Raw genomic sequence first — 23,656 nt, 5'->3', positions numbered from 1 at the left:
CAATTCAAGAGTGGGATGTAACTTACAAAGAGGATGCTGCTATTTATGTTTGTGCCAAAGACCTCGCCTAGGACTATGTTTTTTTGCTACCACCCGATACTGCTGCTAACCCGGATTGCCAAGATTGGTATGTTATTTAGTTCAAATTTTATAGTTGATTTAAATAATTTAGGATTTAATTGTGATGTTCTATGTTTTCCAGATCTTGTGTGGTGAAGGGCACAATCGTTAAATGGATCGATGCAACAATTTATCGGTTGGACCGGCACAGCTAATATCAACCAAGCTGTCACAAGTTCCGGAATGGCATGCCTTAAACTTTCACAACATGATTGGTGCTTCTGTGGCCAGCTATCTTGTGTTCCGGAGATTGATGTTTATACCTCCATACTGACGTTAAGCTGTTGCTGAGGGATGTTCCGGTTAGTCCGCGATCACTGCCATCTGTTCCTGCTGTCGATTATAAAGCAGTAGTCTAGAATCCGGCAACCTCGCCACCAACGAGAATAAGGTTTAATAAATTATCGAACTAGGTATATAATGTAAAATGTATGTCTGCAAGCCAATAAACGTTTTGCTTTATATTTTTATAATAAAATAAAATAATGTGCTTAATATTTTAATTAGTAATCTTATGATTTTTGAAACCAAGACAAAGAAATATCACCCATATTAAGGTAAATTTTACCTATAATAAAGTACCCATAAATAGGTGAACATTACCAATATTTTCATGAACCTCTTCTACTCAAATATGGGTAAATGGTACTTCACCCATAAATAGGTATGTGCACTTTTTCGAGATTATGGGTACTGTTCACCCATGTTTGGGTGAACTGAACTAAGCGTGTAAGAAACATATTTTCATGAATGAATTTTAATATTGCGATCAACAGACCAATATGATAGCTTTTGATTGCAGTACACAAATTAATTCATGAAAAAAAAATGTTTATATGTTCTTTTTAAAAAGTTAAGCGTCATTTCTGCCATTTCTTTCCCCTACACGGAAGATTGGAAGTACTCATTAAAGGAGTTTTATTCACCCATTTTTGATCAAGTACTGACATGTCAAAAAATGGGTATATTTCAATAACCAGAAAAAGGGCACATTAGCCCCATTTCAATATAATTCTTCTCGTAAGAATAATGGGTAAACAGTACTCGGAAGTGTTGAAATTCGGCTATTTTTTCTAGCTGTTAAGAAAACATGTTTGCACCGGGCAGAAAAAATATAAATTTAGTCAGCAAAAGAATGTTTCCAAGAGGTCAGCCTGCAGACGGCTGCAAGCCCTTTTTAATAAAGAACAAAAAAAAATATTTTCTTTTCTTAGAAATGTGTAAAAACCAACAAAGGTAAGTTCCTACCTATAAGTTACTTAGAAGAACTACAAATGGAATCGGTAACAGCATTATTTTTGTTTGTTACAGAAATTTCATGTGCACTGATTTTGCATCATTTTTTGGGCGCTGGATGCACCGGACAAGAGACGATTGGGCCGTATTTAACCTGCTACAGTTAAGTGATGTCGGTAGTTCCGATTTTGTATGCTCCTGGAAGAAGCAGCTGCAGCAGGGAGTAACAAGCAATGGCCGGAAAAGAGTATCTCGCAGCAGAGGCAAACAGCCACTAAAGTTTATAATGTAGCAGTCTAATGTAAAATGCATGACTAAATAAAAAACCTTGTTTTATTCTTTTAAATTGTGATATCTGCTTGTGGAAATCCATTATCCATGAGAATTTCCAAGAAAAGGAAAAACAAGACGATGAGTTATTTTTACGCATTTATTGTTGTGGAACCGACGGGTACGAAATACCCAATTTGTGAAGTTTCATTCAGTACTCATTAATGAGTAAAAGCGATATACTCATTAAATGAGTTATGCCGTTTTCTTTATAATGGGTACGAAAGTACCCATTAATGAATACTGCCAACTTCCGTGTATGGGCCGATGTGAGCAGTGAGAAGTGAAAAGTGAGACGTGAGAAGTGCGAAGTGAGGAGTGAAAAGTAAGAAGTAAGAAATGAAAAATGAGAAATGAAAAATCACCAGATGATCCGAAATGAAAACAAAAATGTTTTTCCAAATTTAATCTAGACTATCCTTTGAAAAGAGCTGAAATTTTTTTGCTAATATTTTCAAATGGATATACAGTATCCCCCCGCTTATCCGGACCTCGCTAGTCCGACGACGCGTTAGTCCGGATCTCGCTAATTCGGAATTTTCCGGATTAAAAAGTATCAACACCCATTTAAACACATTATGCTGTCAGTTTTCGAATTTGTGCTGTGATTTTGTTTTGGTTCATTTGTATGGATCTGACAGTCGGATTAACGAGAGAAACCCCGATAGTCCGGCCATACATTTGTCGGATCAGCGGGGGTATACTGTAATAGAAAAATGACGCATCCCACAAAAAAGTGTTGTATGGGTGACCATCGCAAAATCAGTCAAACTTTCTAGTGAAAATATCGGAAACAATCCAAATTGAGCCCTACACTGAAAAAATCAGTTTAAAAATTTTAAAGTCGATTTGCGAAAAAAACGCCCTTTTTTATTTAAATGAAATTTTGTCTCAAGATAGGTGATTATGTTCTCTACCAACCGTCCATACATCGCAAGCTGGGCACTTTTAAGGAAAAAAAGTTTTTCTAACAAAAACTTTTCTTGTCGAAGTATTTTCAGTGTATTTTCATCTGAAATTAAACCAATGAAAGCCATAGTTATAGAACCCCAAGCAAATCTATTTTATGATACATTGTCTAATTTAGTCACTAAATATAGTTTGTTTTTAAATTAAAGTAATATTAAGAAGGGTTTATATCTTCAAAAAAATATTATATTCCATTATTAGCTTCTTTAGTTGCGACTAGCCACCCTATAACCAGAGACCGGCGGAGTGAAAAACTGTCGAAATGGAAACGTATGAAAATGCATGAAATCATGACAATGATACTGGCAGCACTTGAACTTTTGCTTGCTTCTTATGGAAGCAAAAAAGTAAACAAGTCGAAATGGAACCACTTTTGACGGTTCGATTGGAACCAAGATGGCGTCTTCGCCGATCTCTTATTCTAGTATTTCTAGTTGCGACCAGTTACGACCAAAACATTGTACTCTGCCTGACTGTACATGAATACTTAATATGAGTATATTATGTATACATATATTAGAATCCACCCTTAAAGACACTGAAAAATCAATTCCGTCAAGAAAAAGTTTTTGTAAGAAATTTTTTCCCTTCAAAGTGCCAGCTTGCGATGTATGTGGACGGTTGGAGGAACATAATCACCTATCTTGAGACAAAATTTCGTCCAAATCGAAAAGGGCGTTTTTGCAAATCGACTTTTAATTTTTTAAATCGATGTTTTTTAGTGTAGGGTTCAATTTTGAGTTTTCAAAAAGTTTTATTAGAAAGTTTGACTGATTTTGCGATAGTCACCCATACAACACTTTATTGTAGGAAGGTCGTTTTCGATTATATCCATTTGAAAAAATCAGTAAAAACAAGTTTGACCCTTTTCAAAAGATAGTCTGAATCAAATTTGAAAAAACTAAGTATACTTTTCTTTTAACTGCACTTCTTAAATATTGACCAATAAATTTACAAAAGTCAACCAACTATCAGAACACTTGCAAGTTCCCAAAAAGTTCTATTTTGGCTTTACGCATTTTATTACATTTCCCGCATAACTTTTCAAAAGGACCTAAGTAAATTTTTTCAGGAATTCTCGCTTAACTTTTCAAAAGGACGTAAGTAACATTTTTTTCATGAATTAATTTGAATACTGCAATCAATAGCTTTCATGTTGTTCTGTTGATTGCAGTACTCAAATAATTCATAAAAAATATTATAAATCACCTGATAAATATCTGAATCTATAATACAACAGAAAGTCCATTGCTGATAAACGTTCATTTCGAACAATACACCGCAGATTGCTGGTTAATTTTTTTTGACAAATACTCTGTCTCGCTCAAACCAACAGCGAATAATCTAGCGACTACTTTAACGAACTATTTAAGGAACAGCTACTTTAACCGACCGTGTCCATTTAGCAAGTATACGGTATACGGTATACGTATACGGTGTTGAACATAATCTGGAGATTAAAATAACACTTTAATAAAGTTTAAAAAAACTTGGCAAGTAACCGCACAATATTGAGTAAAACAAATTAAAGGGTGTAGCATTTCTGCATGCGGTGAATGAATTTCGCACCGTGTATATAACTGACAGCATGAATGTTTGTGTTGCTTCTTTCGTGCTTTATTGATGATGCTAACCTCTCAAGCAAAGTTTTCCAAAAGCTTCAAATGTGGAACACGAAAACTAATGGACGAGCACACACGCGCTAGAGTCCCGAAGCCGATGACTTCATCCGCTCGCATCAACACAGCTGTAAAAGTTTCATCGTTGGAAATAAAAATCGCATACCTACGTACATGCTTTCTCGTGCGCTCGTTACGTTTTGCTGCCATTTTGTTTCATGCTTTGGAAGGAAAGAAGAGGCGTGCAGTTAGCCACTGCTTTTGGTTTGGGTGGTTTGGTTGGTTTTGGGTGGAATGGTGATGTAGTTTGGGCATATGGGTGATTTCATACACCTCCTTATTTCCATATTATGCGGCTTTTTCATTTATATTTATGTGAATTGTTGGTTTCATTTTCACAAATGTACTTGTACAATTATTACACAAAAGGCACGCAAAATCAATGTATGACATAAAACTAGTATTATTGAACTTTAATATTACATTGGTGAAAAAAACACTACGTGGGAATCAGGAAAGTTGGAAACATATCAATTTTAATCCATACACAAAAACAAACATTGTTTCACAGAATATTTTGCACTTTACATTTTGAAAAGTGCTCCGTTTTTCAAAATAAAAATGAAATTGATCCATTTCAATGTTATTTTCTTATTTCAAAAGTTTTTCTTTCCTGTTCCCATTGTAAAATTAAAAGTTCATCCAGTCAACTAGAAAACTGTAGATCTGTCAAAACTACTGAATTTCAAAACAGGAAGAGAGAACAGAACCAGGAACTAATAACCGGGACCAGACACTCAGGATTTTCCCGTGTTGCGTTCAAAGTTTCAATCGGTGTGTAGGAGTCCTAGGTATACAACTGATGACACTAACCAGATGCTGTCAGTCATCATTTTCCGCATGATTATTTTTCCGTGCACGCATAACTGACAGCATCGATGTTTTGTTTTTGTTTTTTTGTCTGCTCTGATCATATTTAAATAAGTTCTGTTAAAATTATAAAGTGAGATGAACTTGATGGTTCTTAGTTCCTGCTAGTGCCACCGTGAAGCTAATCGTTGAGATGGAGATTAGTAAAACTACCATCGGGATTGCAGCCGGCGTGGCCGGAACGCTGTTCCTGGGCTACTGCATCTACTTCGATCACAAGCGCCGCAAAGATCCGGACTTCAAAAAGAAGCTGCGAGAGAGGAGGTTAGAAGTTCATTTCGTGGAGAAAAGCAGGAAAATTTCTTCGCTTTTCGACCTCTCTCTCGTTCGGAATTAACGTGCTAGTGCCACCGTGAAGCTCGGGTCCGGAATCGTTGAGCTGGAGATTAGTAAAACTACTATCAGGATTGTGGCCGGAACGCTGTTCCTGGGCTACTGCATCTACTTCGATCACAAGCGCCGCAAAGATCCGGACTTCGAAAAGAAGCTGCGCGGGAGGAGGTCAGAAGTTCATTTCGTGGACAAAAGCAGGAAAATTTCTTCGCTTTTCGACCTCTCTCTCGTTCCGGAATTAACGTGCTAGTGCCACCGTGAAGCTCAGGTCCGGAATCGTTGAGATGGAGATAAGTAAAACTACTATCAGGATTGCAGCCGACGTGGCCGGAACGCTGTTCCTGGGCTACTGCATCTTCTTCGATCACAAGCGCCGCAAAGATCCGGACTTCAAAAAAAGCTGCGAGAGAGGAGGAAAGCGACGAAGGCTGTTTCGACTGCTGGAGGGCCACGGACGACGATGCCCAACATGGCAGACCATGAAGAAGTGCAAGATTTTTCCTCCAGGGAAATTCAGATGGGCGAGGCCCTCATCTCTTCCGGTGACATCGAGAACGGTGTCGAGCATCTGGCTAACGCAGTGATCGTCTGCAACCAACCGGCACAGCTTCTCCAAGTCCTCCAACAGACCTTGCCAGCCCAAGTGTTTACACTACTGATCAATCGTATGCGTCAGTAAGGCGGCGGACAGGGCGGAAAGCGATAGCGAGAGGCCAGATTGCAAGAAATGAACGACGATCTGGAATGGCTTGGGTGTTCATAGTAGTAGCAACAGACGGAGACTGGAGATACCAAATACAAACAGAGAAATCCTAGAGTACAGCTTCGTCTGCGGTTATCGCCCACGCAGTTTGATGTATCAGATCACACAATAATTATAGAAAAGTAAACTGAAATCCATACATATGTTACAAAGAAGCTTCTCGAAAGAAAGACACTGTTCAGCTGTCCGTGAATTATTTTTTTGCACCGCGTTCAAGTTTGGCATGACAAGGCGGAATCACTATCCGTAATCCACATTGTTCGAACTAAATTGTACTAGGTATGAATGAACATATAAATATTCATATATAAGTAGAAATCCATCTAAATTGGTCTATAGAATTGAACTGACTTATTTCTTTATAATTTTCAATTTCTTTTCAGGATTCCGAAGAGAATGCTTTCAGGAATTATTTTCGAAATCCGAAGGAATCCTTCTGGAGTCCCGCAGCAGAATTATTCGGAATCACGCAGCAAATCCGTCTGGAATTCCGCAGGGGAGCCTTACTGAGATTCCGCGAAGAATCATTCTGGGATTCCATAGGGAGTCCTTCGATATTCCATAAAGGGATCCCGCAGAAATCCTTCCGAATTCTGGCGTATCCTTCCGGGATTCTCAGGGAATCCTTCCAAAACTGCAAGGAAACCTTCCGAGATTCTGCTGAAAATCCTTCCGAGATTCGGGAGGAAATCCTGCGGAGATTCTGCAGTCCATCCTTCCGAGATTCTGCATTCTTCAGAGATTCTGCGGGGAATATTTCCTAGTTTGCCTATCTATCCTTCTTGGCTTATCCAGGGAATCCTTCGAGATCCTGGTAGGTTATTTGGTTGATTGGTTGCTTGACTGATTGATTGATTGGTTGGTCGGCTGGTTAGTTGATTAGTTGTTTTGTTGGATGCTTCAATGGTTGATTGGTTGGTTGCTCATTTGGTTGATTAAACTTGTTGTTTGATTTGGTTGATTAGTTTGTTGTTTGATTTGGTAGCTTGCTTGATTGGTTGGTTGCTGGATTAGTTAATTGATTGATGGTTGGTTACTTATTTGGTTGATTGGTTTGCTTTACTTGATTGATTGGTTGTGGTTATTTAGTTGATTGGTTGCTTGATTGGTTGGTCGTCAACTTAATTGATAAGTTGTTTAGTTGATGGGTAATTAGTTGGTTGGTTTGCTTGATTGGTTGGTTGGTTGCTTGATTGCTTGGTTGATTATTTGGTTGATTGCTGCTTGATTTGTTAGTTGGAAGTATGGTATGATTGATTGGTTGGTTTCTTGACAGGTTGATTGATTGGTTAGTAGGCTGGTTAGTTGATTAGTTGTTTTGTTGGCTGCTTGGTAAGTTAATTGCTGGATTGGTTGGTTATTTAGTTGATTGGTTGTTTGATTGGTGATTGGTTTGGTTGCTTGATTAGTTGATTAGCTGCTTGGTTATTTGATTGCTTGGATGATTGGTAGCTTGCTTGAATTGTTGGTTGCTTGAATGTTGGTTGTTTGCTTGATTGGTTAGTCGGCTGGTTAGTTGATTAGTTGTTTTGTTGGATGCTTGAATGGTTGATTGGTTGGTTGCTTTATTTGGTTGATTAGCTTGTTAATTGATTGGTTGATTAGTTTGTTGTTTGATTGGTATCTTGCTTGATTGGTTAGTTGCTGGATTAGGTAATTGATTGATGGTTGGTTACTTATTTGGTTGATTGGTTGCTTTACTTGATTGATTGGTTGTGGTTATTTAGTTGATTGGTTGCTTGATTGGTTGGTAGTCTCGTTAATTGATAAGTTGTTTAGTTGATTGGTTTGCTTGATTGGTTGGTTGCTTAATTAGTTGGTTGGTTGGCTTGATTTGCTTGGTTGATTATTTGGTTGTTAGTTGGCTTGATTTGTTGGTTGGTTGGTTGATTGGTTTGGTTTGCTTGACAGGTTGATTGATTGGTTAGTAGATTAGTTGTTTTGTTGGCTGCTTGGTAAGTTGATTGCTGGATTGGTTATTTGGTTGATTAGTTTGCTTGATTGGTGATTGGTTGATTGCTTGATTGGTTGATTAGCTGGTTGGTTGTTTGATTGCTTGGTAGCTTGCTTGAATTGTTGGTTGCTTGCTTGACTGGTTGATTGGTTGGTTTGTGATTGGTTAGTCGGATGGTTAGTTGATTAGTTGTTTTGTTGGCTGCTTGGTTGATTGGTTAATAAGGTGATTGGTAGCTTGCTTGAATGGTTGGCTGTTTGATTAGTTGGGTGAGTGCTTCGTTCGTTATTTGGTCGGTTGGTTGCTGCTTGATTTGTTAGTTGGAAGAATGGTTGATTGGTTGGTTGCTTTTATTGATTCCTTGATTGGTTGGTAATTTGGTTGATTGGTTTGCTTGACTGGTTGATTGATTGTTTGGTCGGCTCGTTAGTTCATATGTTGTTTTTGTTGGTTGCTTGATTGGTTGAATGATTGCTTGGATGATTGGTTGGTTTGCTTGACAGGTTGATTGGTTGATAAGTTGGTTGGTTGCTTGATTGCTTGGTAGATTGGTAGCTTGTTTGACTGGTTGGTTACTTGATTGGTTGGTTGATTATTTGGTTGGCTGCTGCTTGATTTGTTAGTTAGTAGTATGGTATGATTGATTGGTTGGTTGCTTGACAGGTTGATTGATTGGTTAGTAGGCTGGTTAGTTGATTAGTTGTTTTTGTTGGCTGCTTGGTAAGTTAATTGCTGGATTGGGTGGTTATTTAGTTGATTGGTTGTTTGATTGGTGATTGGTTGGTTTGTGATTGGTTGATTAGCTGGTTGGTTGTTTGATTGCTTGGATGATTGGTAGCTTGCTTGAATTGTTGGTTTGCTTGATTGTTGGTTGGTTGCTTGACTGGTTGATTGGTTGGATGCTTGATTGGTTAGTCGGCTGGTTGGTTGATTAGTTGTTTTGTTGGATGCTTGAATGGTTGATTGGTTGGTTGCTTTATTTGGTTGATTAAACTTGTTAATTGATTGGTTGGTTAGTTTGTTGTTTGATTGGTATCTTGCTTGATTGGTTGGTTGCTGTATTAGGTAATTGATTGATAGTTGGTTACTTATTTGGTTGATTGGTTGCTTTACTTGATTGATTGGTTGTGGTTATTTAGTTGATTGGTTGCCTGATTGGTTGGTAGTCTCGTTAATTGATAAGTTGTTTAGTTGATTGGTTGCTTGATTGGTTGGTTGGTTGCTTGATTGGTTGGTTGGTTGCTTGCTTAATTAGTTGGTTGGTTGCTTGATTGCTTGGTTGATTATTTGGTTGTTAGTTGGCTTGATTTGTTAGTTGGTTGGTTGATTGGTTGGTTACTTGACAGGTGGATTGATTGGTTAGTAGATTAGTTGTTTTGTTGGCTGCTTGGTAAGTTGATTGCTGGGTTGGTTATTTGGTTGATTGGTTGCTTGATTGGTGATTGGTTGGTTGCTTGATTGGTTGATTAGCTGGTTGGTTGTTTGATTGCTTGGTTGATTGGTAGCTTGCTTGAATTGTTGGTTGCTTGATTGTTGGTTGGTTGAAAAGATATTTTAGTTACTAGATAAAAGATTGTCGCTGTCGTCGCTGTCCGGAACATCTTTTTGCTGGCGAGGATAGGGGAGCTAAATGTCAAAGAAGGAAAATCCATACGATTTGACAGGTATGTACCACACATGTTTCGGACAGCAGAACAAAGGGAACAGTAGCGACAATCTTTATCTAGTAACTAAAATATCTTTTGTTGGTTGCTTGACTGGTTGATTGGTTGGTTGCTTGATTGGTTAGTCGGCTGGTTAGTTGATTAGTTGTTTTGTTGGCTGCTTGGTTGATTGGTTAATAAGTTGATTGGTAGCTTGCTTGAATGGTTGGTTGTTTGATTAGTCAGTTGATTGATTCGTTGGTTATTTGGTTGGTTGGTTGCTGCTTGATTTGTTAGTTGGAAGAATGGTTGATTGGTTGGTTGCTTTTTTATTGATTCCTTGATTGGTTGGTAATTTGGTTGATTGGTTTGCTTGACTGGTTGATTGATTGTTTGGTCGGCTCGTTAGTTCATATGTTGTTTTTGTTGGTTTGCTTGATAGGTTGAATGATTGCTTGGATGATTGGTTGCTTGCTTTAAAGGTTGATTATTTGATTGATTGATGCTTGATTCGTTAGTTGGTAGAATGGTTGATTGGTTGGTTGATTGCTTGATTGGTTATTAATTTGGTTGACTGGTTGCTTGACTAGTTGATTTATTGGTTGCTTGATTGGTTGGTCGGCTGGATAGTTGACATGTTGTTTTGTTGGTTGCTTGGTGGTTGATTAGTTGGTTGGTTGGTTAGTTGTTTGATTGCTTGGTGGATTGGTAGCTTTACTTGATTGGTTGGTTGCTGCTTGATTTGTTAGTTGGTAGTATGGTTGATTGGTTGGATTTGCTTTATTGTTGGTTGGATTACTTCATTTGTTGGTTGGTTGGTTGACTGGTTGATTGGATGGTTGCTTGTTGGTTAGTTGATTGGATTTGTTTTGTTGGTTTGCTTGGTTGATTGGTTAATAAGTTGATTGCTAGATTGCTTGATTGGTTGGTTGATTGATTGGTTTAGTTATTTGGTTGATGGGTTGGTTGGTCAGGGGGCAGTAGGGACTTTGTCCAAGGGCGACGATCCCTCCCCAGGCCATCTGCGAGTTGTGGCGTCTGCCTACTGGGATGTGGTGGGGTTTGACGGTAGACCCTGTTTAACCTCTATAAAAGCTGTATGTATCCGCAAGTAGGCTCCGCCAAAGCGACCATGTGCCGCTCAATGCGCACAAGCCCAAGTCCTGTTGTTAGGTGGGACGCTAAACAGACCTAACACGACGGCCCTCCGACAAGACAGGAGGTTTGCGCATGCTCAATAAGCCGCCTTAAAAACAACCATCACAAACGACATTACGACCATTACGACTCGATACAATTGACAACGACCTAGGTGACGAACAAAGGATCACGATTGGAAACCTGAAACATGGAACTGTAGGTCGCTAGGTTTCGCAGGTTGCGACAGGATAATCTACGATGAATTACATCCCCGCAACTTCGACGTCGTAGCGCAGCAGGAAATCTGCTGGACAGGGTTGGTTGGTTGCTGCTTGATTTGTTAGTTGGTGAGAATGATTGATTGGTAGATTGCTTCATTGTTGGTTGATTGATTGATTGTTTGGTAATTTGATTGATTGGTTGCTTTACTGGTTGATTGGCTGGTCGGCTGGTTAGTTGATATGTTGTTTTGTTGGTTTGCTTGGTTGGTTGATTAGTTGATTCGTTGCTTGATTGATTGGTAGCTTGCTTGAATGGCTGATAGCTGGATTAGTTGGTTGGTAGCTTAATTGGTTGGTTATTCGGCTGATTGGTTGATTAGTTTGTTTTGGTTTCTTGATTGGTTGATTAGTTGATTGATTGATTGGTTGGTTGTTGCTTGATTTGTTAGTTGGTAGAACTGTTGATTAGTTGGTTCGTTGATAGTTGGCTGGTTGCTTCATTTAGCTTGGTTGGTTGCAGTTTGGTTATTTGGTTGATTGGTTTGTGATTGGATAATGCGGCAATCAGCCATTCAAAACAAGCTGCAATCATTCAAACAACGACTCAGCTAATCAACCAACCAACCCACAAAACAACATAACCAGCCGACGAGCCAATCAACCAAGCGTTACCAATCAATCAATCAACCAACAATGAAACAACCAACCAATCAACCGTGCCGACCAACAAATCAAGCGGCAACCAACAGCATCAACAAATAACTAACCAATCAATCAACTAACCGATTCAAGCAAGCTGCAATCAACAATAACCAATCAACCAAAGCAACCAACCAAACAACTAATCAACTAACCAGCTGACTAACCAATCAACCAGTAAGCAACCAACAACAATCAATCAACCAGCAATTTCAAACGAAGCTGCCAATCAACCGAAATCGAGCAATCAGGCAACAATCAACCAGTCAAGCAACCGTAACCAATAACCAATCACACAACCAATCAACTGAAATGACCAACCAATCAACTGACCAACGAATCTAGCAATCAACGTAATCAATCATGCAGCCAGCATAACAACGGCTAATCAACTAACCGACTTGCTAACCAATCAATCGGCCTGTTAAGCAACCAACCAATCGCCATACTACCAACTAACAAATCGAAGTAATCTGATCAGCCAAGCAATCAAGCAACCAATCAAACCAACCAATCAAGCAACCAACCAACCAATCAAGCAACCAACCAACCAATCAAAGCAACCAACCAACTAATTAACCAATCAGCAACAACACCAATTAACGAAACGACCAACCAATCAAGCAACCAATCAACTAAATAACCACAACCAATCAATCAAGTAAAGCAACCAATCAACCAAATAAGTAACCAACCACCAATCAATCAACTAATCCAGCAATTGGGTGAACACCACGGCTCTGGACATCGTAGAAGCCTTCGTTGATTCAGTAGACCATTTGTTTCAAACTTCTGGACAATTTGGAGATCTTACAACACCTCATGTGTCTTGTTTTTGATACGCAAGTGAAAGACAAATCCTCGGAGGACATAATTGAGTTGATATCACGGCTGAGGGACTTTCCTGAAGGCTTTGGTTGATTCGGTAGACCATTTGATTCAAACTCCAGGACAATTTGGAGATCTTATAACATCTCCTGGATTTGGAGAGATCTTACAATACCTCATGTAAGACGCATAGTGAATGTGTTTGAAAGTATCCTCACGATCAATAAATTAAGAGAAAATACAAGAAATTTAACAAAATTCTTTTTACGTCACATTCGGTTTACGTCCCCCCAATAAGTGACGTAAAAAAGAGGGTTGAAGTGTAATACGATGTAATTCTGATTGTCGATTTGTTTTTTATGCAAAAAGAACTCGTCGTTTTTCCCAAACAACCGAAGCCAATCATCCTTAGTACGATATTTCGAAATGCCTAAATAGTATTAAGTTGAGTACCAAAAAAGAGAATATGTAGTTTTGTCCTTGATTTTTGTCTGTTATTGAACGATTCTGATTCTCAGTTTATAATTTGTCTTTCTGTGTTAGCGTTAAACTCTAGTTTAGTTTATGTCTCTGTATATAATGCATTGAAAATAGTTACTTTTGAAAATAACACCATCAGACTTTTTCCGTATTTAGGCACTGTGTGCTACGCATGCGATGTTCGAACTAGGAGAATAGACGCAATCAAGCTCTATTAAGATTCCCCCAAACACACGCCATGCGACAGATCTTACCGCAACCGGCTAAACTCTCAGGCGACCATCATTTCACCACTTGGCCAGTGGGAACTACAGGGGAACTACGTATGTATAAAATCTTTCGTTTTGAAATATACTTAGGAAGCAATCTGAATTCGTTTTAAAATTAAATAGACCTATTTCTTTAGGGCTTCTTTAGTAACGGCATCTTTAGTAATGTTAGGGCATCTTTAGTTGAGTTATAAAATGTATGGGAGTATGTATAGGAAATGAAATTTGAAACAGTTAAAATGCTATCTACAACAGGCGTTGTATTTTCACCCCACCATAGATGGTACGCAGCATTTTCCTTTCGAAAACTCCCAGTGCGCGTTGGTCCTCCTCCATATATTAACAAACTGAAAACAGAAAAACTTATCAAATATTTTGGTTTGATATTATACTGAAAAAAAAAATGGCAAACCTATTTCCTTAATAGAAGGAATTTAAATTGTTGTTGTGAGTTGTGAAAAAAGTATTAACGAAAATACAGAAAGAAAATTTATTAAATAAGTTTATATGCCAGTAATTTGCATCCCGATAAGGCCACCTCGTGCAGAGATTTATTGTACGATTGATTGTACGTTTGACAGATACGTTTTTTGACCTCAACAAGACGGCCGTCTTCAGTGTCTCGTATTTCGGATTCGGACAGGAATACTTTCCAGGATTCCGATGGGAATTCTGTCAGGATTCCGACAGCAAACCATCGAGATTCAACAGCAAACCCTTCAGAGAATCCGACGGCGAAACCTAAGTTCCTGAATTCTTTTGAGAACACTTTCAAGGATTCAACAGGACCACGTAAACCAAATGTTCACATTTTCAAAGGCCTTCCCTTATACTTTCGTAGAGTAATTCGAAGAAATTTCGTATAATTTCTCGATTAATAATCAATCATCCGATAAAATCAAAAATATTCTTCCTTTTACTTTTTAAAAGATTTCCGGTAAAATTCCTAGTGAATTTCAGTGAAAATTTGGAATAACTTCTCGAGATAATTTTAGTTTTTGCAGACATTAAAAATATTTTCCGTGGAATTGAAAACAAAAATCACCTAAAAACGAATGTTTTTTTTTAATTTTAATACGTTTTAATACAAGCTCCCACCAAATAACATTTTTTACACTGCAGCATACTTTCCCTTATCCTGGATGCAGCATAATATCTCCCATTTTAGCGAAAATCAGTCCCTCATTAAATCGTCGACGAGGCCAGGTTCGCCAACTCAGCACCACCTTCACAGCATCGTCTCCACTATCTTCACCAGCAATTCCTGCTTCACATTGGCGAATACGAGATAGCACAGGAAGCCATTGCAGAAGTTAGAAGCGTATAATCACCTCCGAGGTGTAAATGGAGCAGATCGCATACATGCTCGATGAGACGGTGCTAGGTGATAGTCGATTGCTTATCAGATATTCAAATCTGGAAATGCGACCAAACATGCTTCCAAACTTAGAACTCTGTGCTCCATTATTGTATGTTTCTCCTCCAATTCATGAGTAAAATTGGGCTGAAAACATAATAATAAAAACAATAATTTCACTGTTAAAGAAGAATTATTTTGAGCTTTTTAGTGGAATGTCTTCACTTGTCATAAGACGAGTTAGTACCTTCCCATTTAATTCCACCACTTGATTGTACCTTGACGGATACGGATACGCATTTTCGACCTCAACTGTAAGGTCGTCTTCCAGTGTCTCGTACACAAGTAGAGTCAAGTACGAGACACTGAAGACGACCTTCCTGTTGGGGTCGAAACACGTATCTGTCAAAGGTACCGTCAAGTGGTGGAATTCAATGGGAAGGTACAAACTCGTCTTATTTCAAATGAATAATTCACTGTTTCTCAAATGATTGGCACTGAATCACATTTTTGAAATGCTACAAAACTACTCACCTCCAGGACAGTATCCAGCATCATTATAAATTAATTTACAGCTATACATAATTAGAAGCTTCATCACTGGCAACCGTAGAAGACAATTGCACTAAATTCAGGTGCTTTTCTGGAGTAAACACTCCTGCAACAGTCAAAGAGGTAGATGTTGAGCATGTGACCCCTTTCACAGCAGGAGTGTTGTTTCTGAATAGTTGACAGAAAAGTGGGCGTTGAAGGAACTCTGCATTTCAAGGGACCCGTTCGGTGGCCTACATGGCGTTGAAAGGAATGTTTGCTGTACGAGCATTTTTTACCACAATTCTGGTGGACAAAGGTAGCAGAAAAGCACAGTTCTGAACGAGATTTAAGGCGGCGAGAATATGTGTTATTCACTTACCACTTTTCGGTTACAGTTGGTAAAAATACGGCTTTTGCAGAACATGTTTTGTGAGAACTAGGTATTTATAAATAACAAAATTACTGAAAATCGAGATTGAAATAAATTGGGCCGCGTATATTAATAAAAAGAATAAACACTGTTGAGGTTAAGAAACTCATGTCAAAACTCACAGCAAAAAGTCTACACTTCCAGAAACACTTTCAAATAAGTTTACCAAAATATGAGTAAAATACACTAGCGCCTCTGGCAGTGCTGGTCTCGTGAGCTCATCTGGGTTGCACGAATTTTAATCGGTTCTTCAGGACTCCACACGTCCAGTTATTAGTTCCTGACAGAACATCGTTTACTTCTGTTTACATAGTTTCACTATGGACTATCAGATGGTAAAAATAATCACAAAATTGATCGAGATGTACATATATTTAGTTGGATTGTCATATAAGTGATTGGTTAAATTTAGCTATTTCTTATATGACTAACACTTCCATACAACATTACATGTGTTTAATATAAAACTTTTTCCCACTGTGAATAGAATTATTTTTGTCCATTCATTTTATAGAAAAACTCCCGTAGTGGGTATATCTCCGTGTGCATCAATTGCATCGTCGTTGTAGCCTCTATGTCTTTCGCTGCGAAACTTCTCCGAACCAGTTCCAACAAGTCGCGATAAACGATTTATTTTATTTTCTCGATCATGAGCTCCGGAAAAGCCTCGGGAAAAGCGGTGCTAGGGCAGTGAATAACTCATAGGATTGGAAGGTAGGTCATAATATTGGTGTGTAAAGACATGAAAATTTCAGACAAAAACACCTAACCCCACTAACGCAATGGAACAGAAACGGCTACGGAAGCAGTAGGATTTGACTGGAAATGTATCTATCCAATCTCGCCGTTTCCGTCGGAAGTTTCACTGTATTGCGCAGATGGACTGCGTGATTTTGCGGAATGCAAATATTTAATGGAATACAAAATTTCTTTTTACAGTTTTTCTCAAATTGCTGAACGGCAAAAACATCTTAATATCTGCAATGAACATCCAACGAGCAACTTTGCAGATTTCTGGAGCTGCTACACATTTATACCTACATGTTGAATAAAACTATGAAATAAAATAAACAAAATCTATTATTAATGCAGCAAAAATGAGAAAGAAAATTTGAATGGGTAAGCAATGGGTGGGAGTCTTTTTTTTTTTAGGCGGATGAAACTCTCTCTATTCCACTCTTTTATTTACGATTTGATAATTTCTTTTTGACAGTTCTACAATGTTGTTTAAAGTTCAAACTTTTAATTTTAGAATGGAATGCAACTTTCGAAACATGGTTGTTGCAAAAGTTAACGTACTTTTATTCTGAACATTTGCAACTCTCTGCGAAAAGAACCAACGCAACTTTTATTTTACCAATGGTTTTTAATTTCAATAATGAATTTTCTTTCTGTGTATGTATTTTTCAAAACGCGCCGTTGCGCTAATCATTGTATTTACTATCGCTAATCATTGTACTATCGCACGATCACATATTTGTAACATAGAGTAGAGTGGGGCAAGAGTACGCACTTAGTTTTCAATCGATCATGTGGCCCTTATCAAGCAAGCTTCTGCATATCAAATCAGTGTCGATGATTCATATACTCTTCCTTTATGTTACCCAGTGGAAAAAATATTGAAATTATTGAGATGCGTTTTAGTAGAACCCTTATTCCAAGACAAGTGAAAAACGCACTCTTACCCCACCGGTGGGGTAAAAGTGCCCATCGGGTGCAGGGTAAGTACGCATTTATCCAATCATGTGCTTTAAGTATATAGTGACACAAATAAGAGTTAATAACATTTAATTGATGTTTAATGAGCATATATTAGAGAATGTTTAAGATTACGTAACTCTTAAAGGGAGGAGTCCTAAAATGTGCACTTTCATACGAAAAACCATTGTTTTTTATATATACAAAAACTACAGAGGTAGAAAATATATATCAAGCTACGCGTGGCGTATACAAAGGAATTTCCTTTAAAGCAAGCCCACCAATCACGTAACGTAAAATTTGGCTAATTCATCACCCCTCCCCCTATCTTACACTATTTGTATGAATCCTCTAAAAATTATATGGATCCTCACACAGCTCGTAACCCCTCCCAGCTAAACGTTGCATAATTTATGAATGATTCTTTTGATTAAATGAAATTATCATTTAGATGAAATTGTGTTTTCGTACTATGTTTTGTTGTACAACAAGTCCTAATACAATTTCATTATTTCCTTCAGTGCTTTCTTCGCTATGTCCTTTCTAACACCGAATTACTTCAACTTATCCTAAAACTTGTGATGATTTCGAATTCTGTCCCTTTTTCTTAGTTGTGGATCTTTACGCTTTGGAAGAAGTCTTATTTCGGCCAGAGATACAGGTTTGACATCATAACGAAGATTCATATGCGTACTCTTGCCCCACAGGTTCCTGCGTACTTTTACCCCACAGTCCCAAAAATTATTCAAGTAATGGTTTTGACTTCTTGGAAAACCAACCGGATTGGTGTTCTGTACCATAAAGTACTCTATACAATAGGTTATCGAAATGGTATAATGTTTATCTGATTGAACGTATATATGGTAATGAAATTCTAGTTGCGGAAATCCAATTATTTTTAGCAAAATGATCAAAAAGTTATCTAACTCCATATCTCCCTCGTTGTTTATTCAAATCGTTTACAATTACACATGATAATAGTTGGCCAGAATACCTGTCAAACTGATGCAGTGCTGCTAATCAATCTTTTTTTATTACCTCAAAAAATCGAAAACGTACTCTTACCCCACGCGCACTCTTGCCCCACTCTACTCTATGCATTTTCCTTTCTCGTACAACAAAGTTGTACCGAAAACTATATGATTACTAAAAAACTTGATAGAAGGCCCGGAGACCCATGAGTGTTATATACCGATCGACTCAGCTCGACAAACTGAGGTGACGTCTGTTTTTTGTGTATGTGTACAAATTTTTGTAGGCACACTTTTAGAAATTAGAATTATCCGATTTACTCGCAACAAGTTGCATTCGACGGGGAATTGTTTGCTATTGGAAATGGGCCGATCATTGCTTTTCGGAATTATTGAAAAATCATTGTTTTTCCCCAAAGGTCCCCCGTGAAAATTCAAAGAACAATTTTTTTGAATGGTGGCAAGGCAAAAATATTAAAATGATCGAAAAATGTGATATATTCCCCAAAGAGCTTTTTGACCTTTCTAATGTGATTTTTTCAATATATTTTATAATGCACGAGAAAGGCATCATCACTGCTAAATTGGATTAATCTGGGTTTTTTTAATTAAATTAATTGAAATTGAAAACCAACCTTTAATTAGGAAATGGAAAAACACTATCACTGAAACTAACAGTCCGCACTCTAGCCGATATAATTTAGAAATGGCTGAGTGGAACTTTAAGAAAATCTAAGGAACCTTAAAATATATGTCCATTATGAATATTAAACTAATACAACTAAATGATATTTTAGACGAGTAAACCACAGTTTATTTCATTGCAGTATTAAAAGGCCATCTACGTTTAATCCGCAAAGTATTCATTAGTTCGATATAAATATAAAGCTTTTATCCGAAATAATTGAGCTTTTTTATAACAGATATTTATTCTAATGGTGCTGTTATGTAAATAGTTCCTAAAATAAATATTTTTTTCCGTTGCTTAAAATAATTCATTTTTTGTACTGTTTAGAAATAGTTTTATATCGACAAGTGGCAAAACGTTACAAAGCCACCATTTAATGTCCATTGCCTATGGAATTGAAGCTCTTGAATATTTCATCCAGTCATATGGTCTCCCCCCTCACCAACGCCCAATGACGGAGTGTCACAATCAAAATAATGTAAAATTCAACCTCGCCATATCAACTGTCATACAAACCTGAAATGACCTGTGCACGGTAAGCCTCTATTTAAACCAACCCAAACCATCGGATGACACCCAAATTATGAATCATAATCGACTGAGCGCGGTGGAGCAAAATCTTTTTTTGAACCACCCTAGGTATTAGTTTGCTGCTGCCGCTGCCGGTGTTTACATTCGCTCCGGGCGATGAAGTTTTTAATCGTTTTTCGGGCAAAAATAGCAGTTTATATCAGGTTTTCGGTTCAAACAAGTGACTTATATCAAAAGTGATGTTTAATTTGCATTCTATCAACATTTCGGGCTGCTCATGTGCGGAGAAGTGAGTAAAACTTGATTTTTCTATGCCCTTTAAGAAGAAGTGAAGTGCAGTGATGAGCCCACCGAATCACGGAACGACTAATAAATTGGCACGAAATTGCTGATTTACGATAAAATTCGAGCCAGAAATTCATAGGACTCTTTGAAGAAACATGTTCATTATCACGGGAAGTGAATAAATATGCTGTGAACAGGTTAGTAATTTGAATATTATACTTTTTGTTCGATGCTGTTCGATGCATTCGAATGTTGGTGGGAGAGGAGTGCAGGAAGTGTGGGGTTGACCCGAGGAAGGTCCGGTGCCATATTGGCTGCCATCGTGGTACTCCTCCAACTATGTCCTTAACCAAGACGGACCTCTGCCTCTCCAACCTAACCCAAAAATTCCAACGAATTCCGCATGAACTCGTGGCAAGTACAGAGGTATATTCGACTTGCAGTGGGCAAGTGATTGCATCATCATTTCCTCCCCTTCCTTACATTGACTTGCATTCTGACGTGGCAAGCGCCAGTATGACCTAACAGATCAGCAGTACTTGTACATTGAAGATGTGTGCTAGTCCCAAGCAAACATCTGTTGGTTCCCTGTGCAAGAACAGCTTATCTGGTCATAATGGAGTAGCAACTACGAGCAGTCAATCAAGCTCAAGCTCAAGCTAAATTCCCCCGGAAGTATCTTGAGCAATTCCTCCGGGAGATTCTTGAAAATTAAAAATGCATGGGGCCCAAAATCCGGCGGAAAATTTTCCCCTTATTAACCTTTATCAGGAGAGGTAGCGAGGAAAAAATTAGGGAAACCTGGAGAATTTTAATTACATGCTTCGGGGTGTTCCCCAAAAAAAAACTTTGGCAGAAATAGATGAATTTTTGTAGAATAGAAAATCTCTTTTACATGAATTCTATACCGAATTCTTGGTATAAAAATGTGCACGGGATTATTAAATATAATTAAATAGGGGAACTGTTCCGATCTCCATCTCACTGAACATTATATGAAAATATATCATCTCATCGGGAAACAAAGAAATACAGCACCAATTTCGTCGCCTCTTTTTGTCAACATGCGTGATCACTGCTGCGAAAAATCACAAAAATAATATATACAATCCAAATTCCTTTCCATTGCTTTGTTTTTGATGGGATGAATATCGGAGCCATGAAATGAATTACATGAGCAGTTTCCCTATTTATATCCACCTAAAAGTAAATTTCACTATCCGCAAAAATCAGTTCACGCACTTAAACATATTTATTTATCATGATCTGATTAGTCAACGCCAACGACGCCAACGCACTGCCAGTGCAGTGCACTGGATGTCCTGGATCATATGTTTCGAATCAAAACAAACACGATGCTACGCACACCAACATACCCAATGACAGATGGAACTGAAAATGTTTTTTTATTCAGGGTTCGGGTTGGCACTTACCCAGGTTTAATAACGAATTCGACATATGAAAACATGACAAGGCTTATATTTCCATCAGTGTATGTATTTTTCCTTAATTGACATTTAGATCCCCTATCCTCGCCAGCAAAAGATGTTCCGGACAGCGACGACAGCGACAATCTTTATCTGGTAACTAAAATATCTTTCATAAGCTTTCTTTCGAAGTTAATAAGTGAGAGATAAAGATGAAGTGTGAAACCATAATCGGTGAAACCGAATATCTGAATAAACAGAAGTTGTTTGACACCCTTGGAGTCCAGACGTTTATTTATTATTCCTAAACCGAAAGATACTCCTTTCCGAAGTAGAGTCTTTTTAAGTCCGCTTAGGTTAACAGAACAATTGGAACTAGTGCCTTAATTGGAGCCTGATCCGAATGCAAGCAACGGACCCTAAACTTTTCTTTACTCTCACCAAAGCGTTCATGTAAGGTTTTTATCCTGGCCAGACGGTGGACTTTGGATGTTCTTGTCCTAGGAGGGGTGTTGAGGATCATCCTCAGGAATTTGTTTTGGACCCGTTGAAGTTTGAGACAAACTTGTTCCGTCTGAGGACGTTGGTAACTCGAGTCAGTTGGTGTACAGTTGACCGACCAAGGAAACCAAACTATTCCTCGAGCAAGATGTTGAGATTTTCGGCAGACTCAAGTAACCGGTGATGAATAGCTTTTTCGAATAGCCATTTTTGTCTAGTGGGATCAAAGGTGGAATGGGCTGAGGCTTGGATTTTAGTACATTGATCATTTTCCAGAACGGCTTAGCATAATCTGGGAGAGTGCGGATCTTATTCGAAAAAATCGTTATTTTTGAGGTCCACCATTCTGGCCTGGATATCTTTTGTGATACGATTGCAGCGTGCCTTAAGTTCAGGCAGTCCAGTACGCTGGAACTGCCTACGAATGACATTCCGTAATCGAATCAAATCTTTGGTGAGTGTATCGATGTTTGAGGAGTTGGTTACCTGCCGAGTCGTCGGTACATGTTGCTCTCGGGCCACCGAGATCGCCTTCTCGATGGCGCACAGCTGACGGTCGATACTTTCCGGCGTCTCCGGACACACCTCGTAATCGATGGTGTTGTCGAAGCACTGCTGGAACTCCTGACAGTTCACTCGATGATAGTTTCGCCTGGTTAGCTCGTGCCGATTCACTGAAGTTCGAACTTCCCCCACCACCGGATAGTGGTCCAAGCTGAGCTACTGGAAGACGACCGGCTGGGAGACGTGATCGTGCATGTTCGTGATGAAGATGTCGAGCGTAGCATGGCCCCGGACCGTGTCAACCGGGTAGGGCTGTCAGGGCTCAGGATGGTGTAGTGGCCCTCTAGTTCGTCGTTGGACCAGACGACTCCGTTCCGGTTTGAGACGGTGTTTCCCCACGATTGGTGCTTTGCGTTCAGGTCTCCGGCGATGATGAACTGCCCCTGTCGCCGAGTGAGCTTGACTATATCCCTTCGTAGCTCGGCCGACGTGCCATCGTCGACTTTGGCTTGTGTGGGACAGTAAGCCACGATGAAAGTGACGACTCCTACGGAGGTGGTGACTTCCACTCAATGGCTTCGATGAATTTGAGCTTGAAATCCGACAGCAGGCGGCAGGCGATGTTGCTTTGCAAGGCGATTGCCACTCCTCCCCTCTGGAGCTTGTTCGATCGAACCTCACCAGCCTAAAACTCAGGAATTGTTGCACTTACCTCGGAAGCTTCAGGTGGGTTTCGGTGATTTTGCTCTTAAGTGAGCAAGCGTTCCAATTGACCAGACTCACCCCTAGCAGCCATTTTCACGACGAACATGCCCAGGGTGAAGATCTGGTCGAAAGCGAGTTTTAGGCAGTCCTTGGTTGTAGCCCGATGTTTGTCGCCACAGTTGGCGCATTTGGGATCAACAACCTCCATCTTGTCGCACTCTTCGGTCGGATGGAGTTGCCACATTTGTTGTTGCGCGGCTTCATGCGGTAGTTCTGGTGCCGTGCCCGAAATTGAAGCAGTTGGTGCACTGCGTGACGTCGCGGTGCACTGACCGATAACGCTCCCAGCCAACGACGGTGTAATCTATAACGCCAACCAGCTTCAGGTCCTTCCACGTGGTGGAGCCGTGTTCCAGGTGGACCAGGTAAAGCTGGTCGCGATATCAGTTATGGGACTGAATGCTTAATATAGATTTCGTTTTCTGAGAATT

General features: G+C 39.0%; 2 protein-coding genes across 12 annotated transcripts in view; one reads left to right on the top strand and one right to left on the bottom strand.

Moving 5' to 3' along the window:
* LOC134207876 (mucin-2) overlaps positions 1-23,656 on the bottom strand; it is a 600,615-nt gene that overhangs the window by 147,057 nt on the left and 429,902 nt on the right. The window lies entirely within an intron of this gene.
* LOC134217372 (mitochondrial import receptor subunit TOM20 homolog) lies at positions 5,288-6,216 on the top strand. The gene is made up of 2 exons (XM_062696115.1): positions 5,288-5,468; positions 5,952-6,216. The coding sequence occupies exons 1-2, from the start codon at positions 5,338-5,340 to the stop codon at positions 6,214-6,216; spliced, it is 396 nt and encodes a 131-aa protein (XP_062552099.1). The 5' UTR covers positions 5,288-5,337.

Source organism: Armigeres subalbatus, chromosome 1 (genome assembly GCF_024139115.2).
Source record: "Armigeres subalbatus isolate Guangzhou_Male chromosome 1, GZ_Asu_2, whole genome shotgun sequence".
Lineage (NCBI taxonomy): Eukaryota > Metazoa > Arthropoda > Insecta > Diptera > Culicidae > Armigeres > Armigeres subalbatus.
This window is presented reverse-complemented; position numbering and strand designations above follow the sequence as displayed.

What these genes read in the sequence shown, in the direction of transcription:
- LOC134217372 (XM_062696115.1), top strand. Translation starts at nt 5,338, where the DNA reads ATGGAGATTAGTAAAACTACCATCGGGATTGCAGCCGGCGTGGCCGGA. An exon ending in AAGAAGCTGCGAGAGAGGAG is followed by an intron (nt 5,469 to 5,951) that starts GTTAGAAGTTCA and finishes GCGAGAGAGGAG; the next exon opens with GAAAGCGACGAAGGCTGTTT.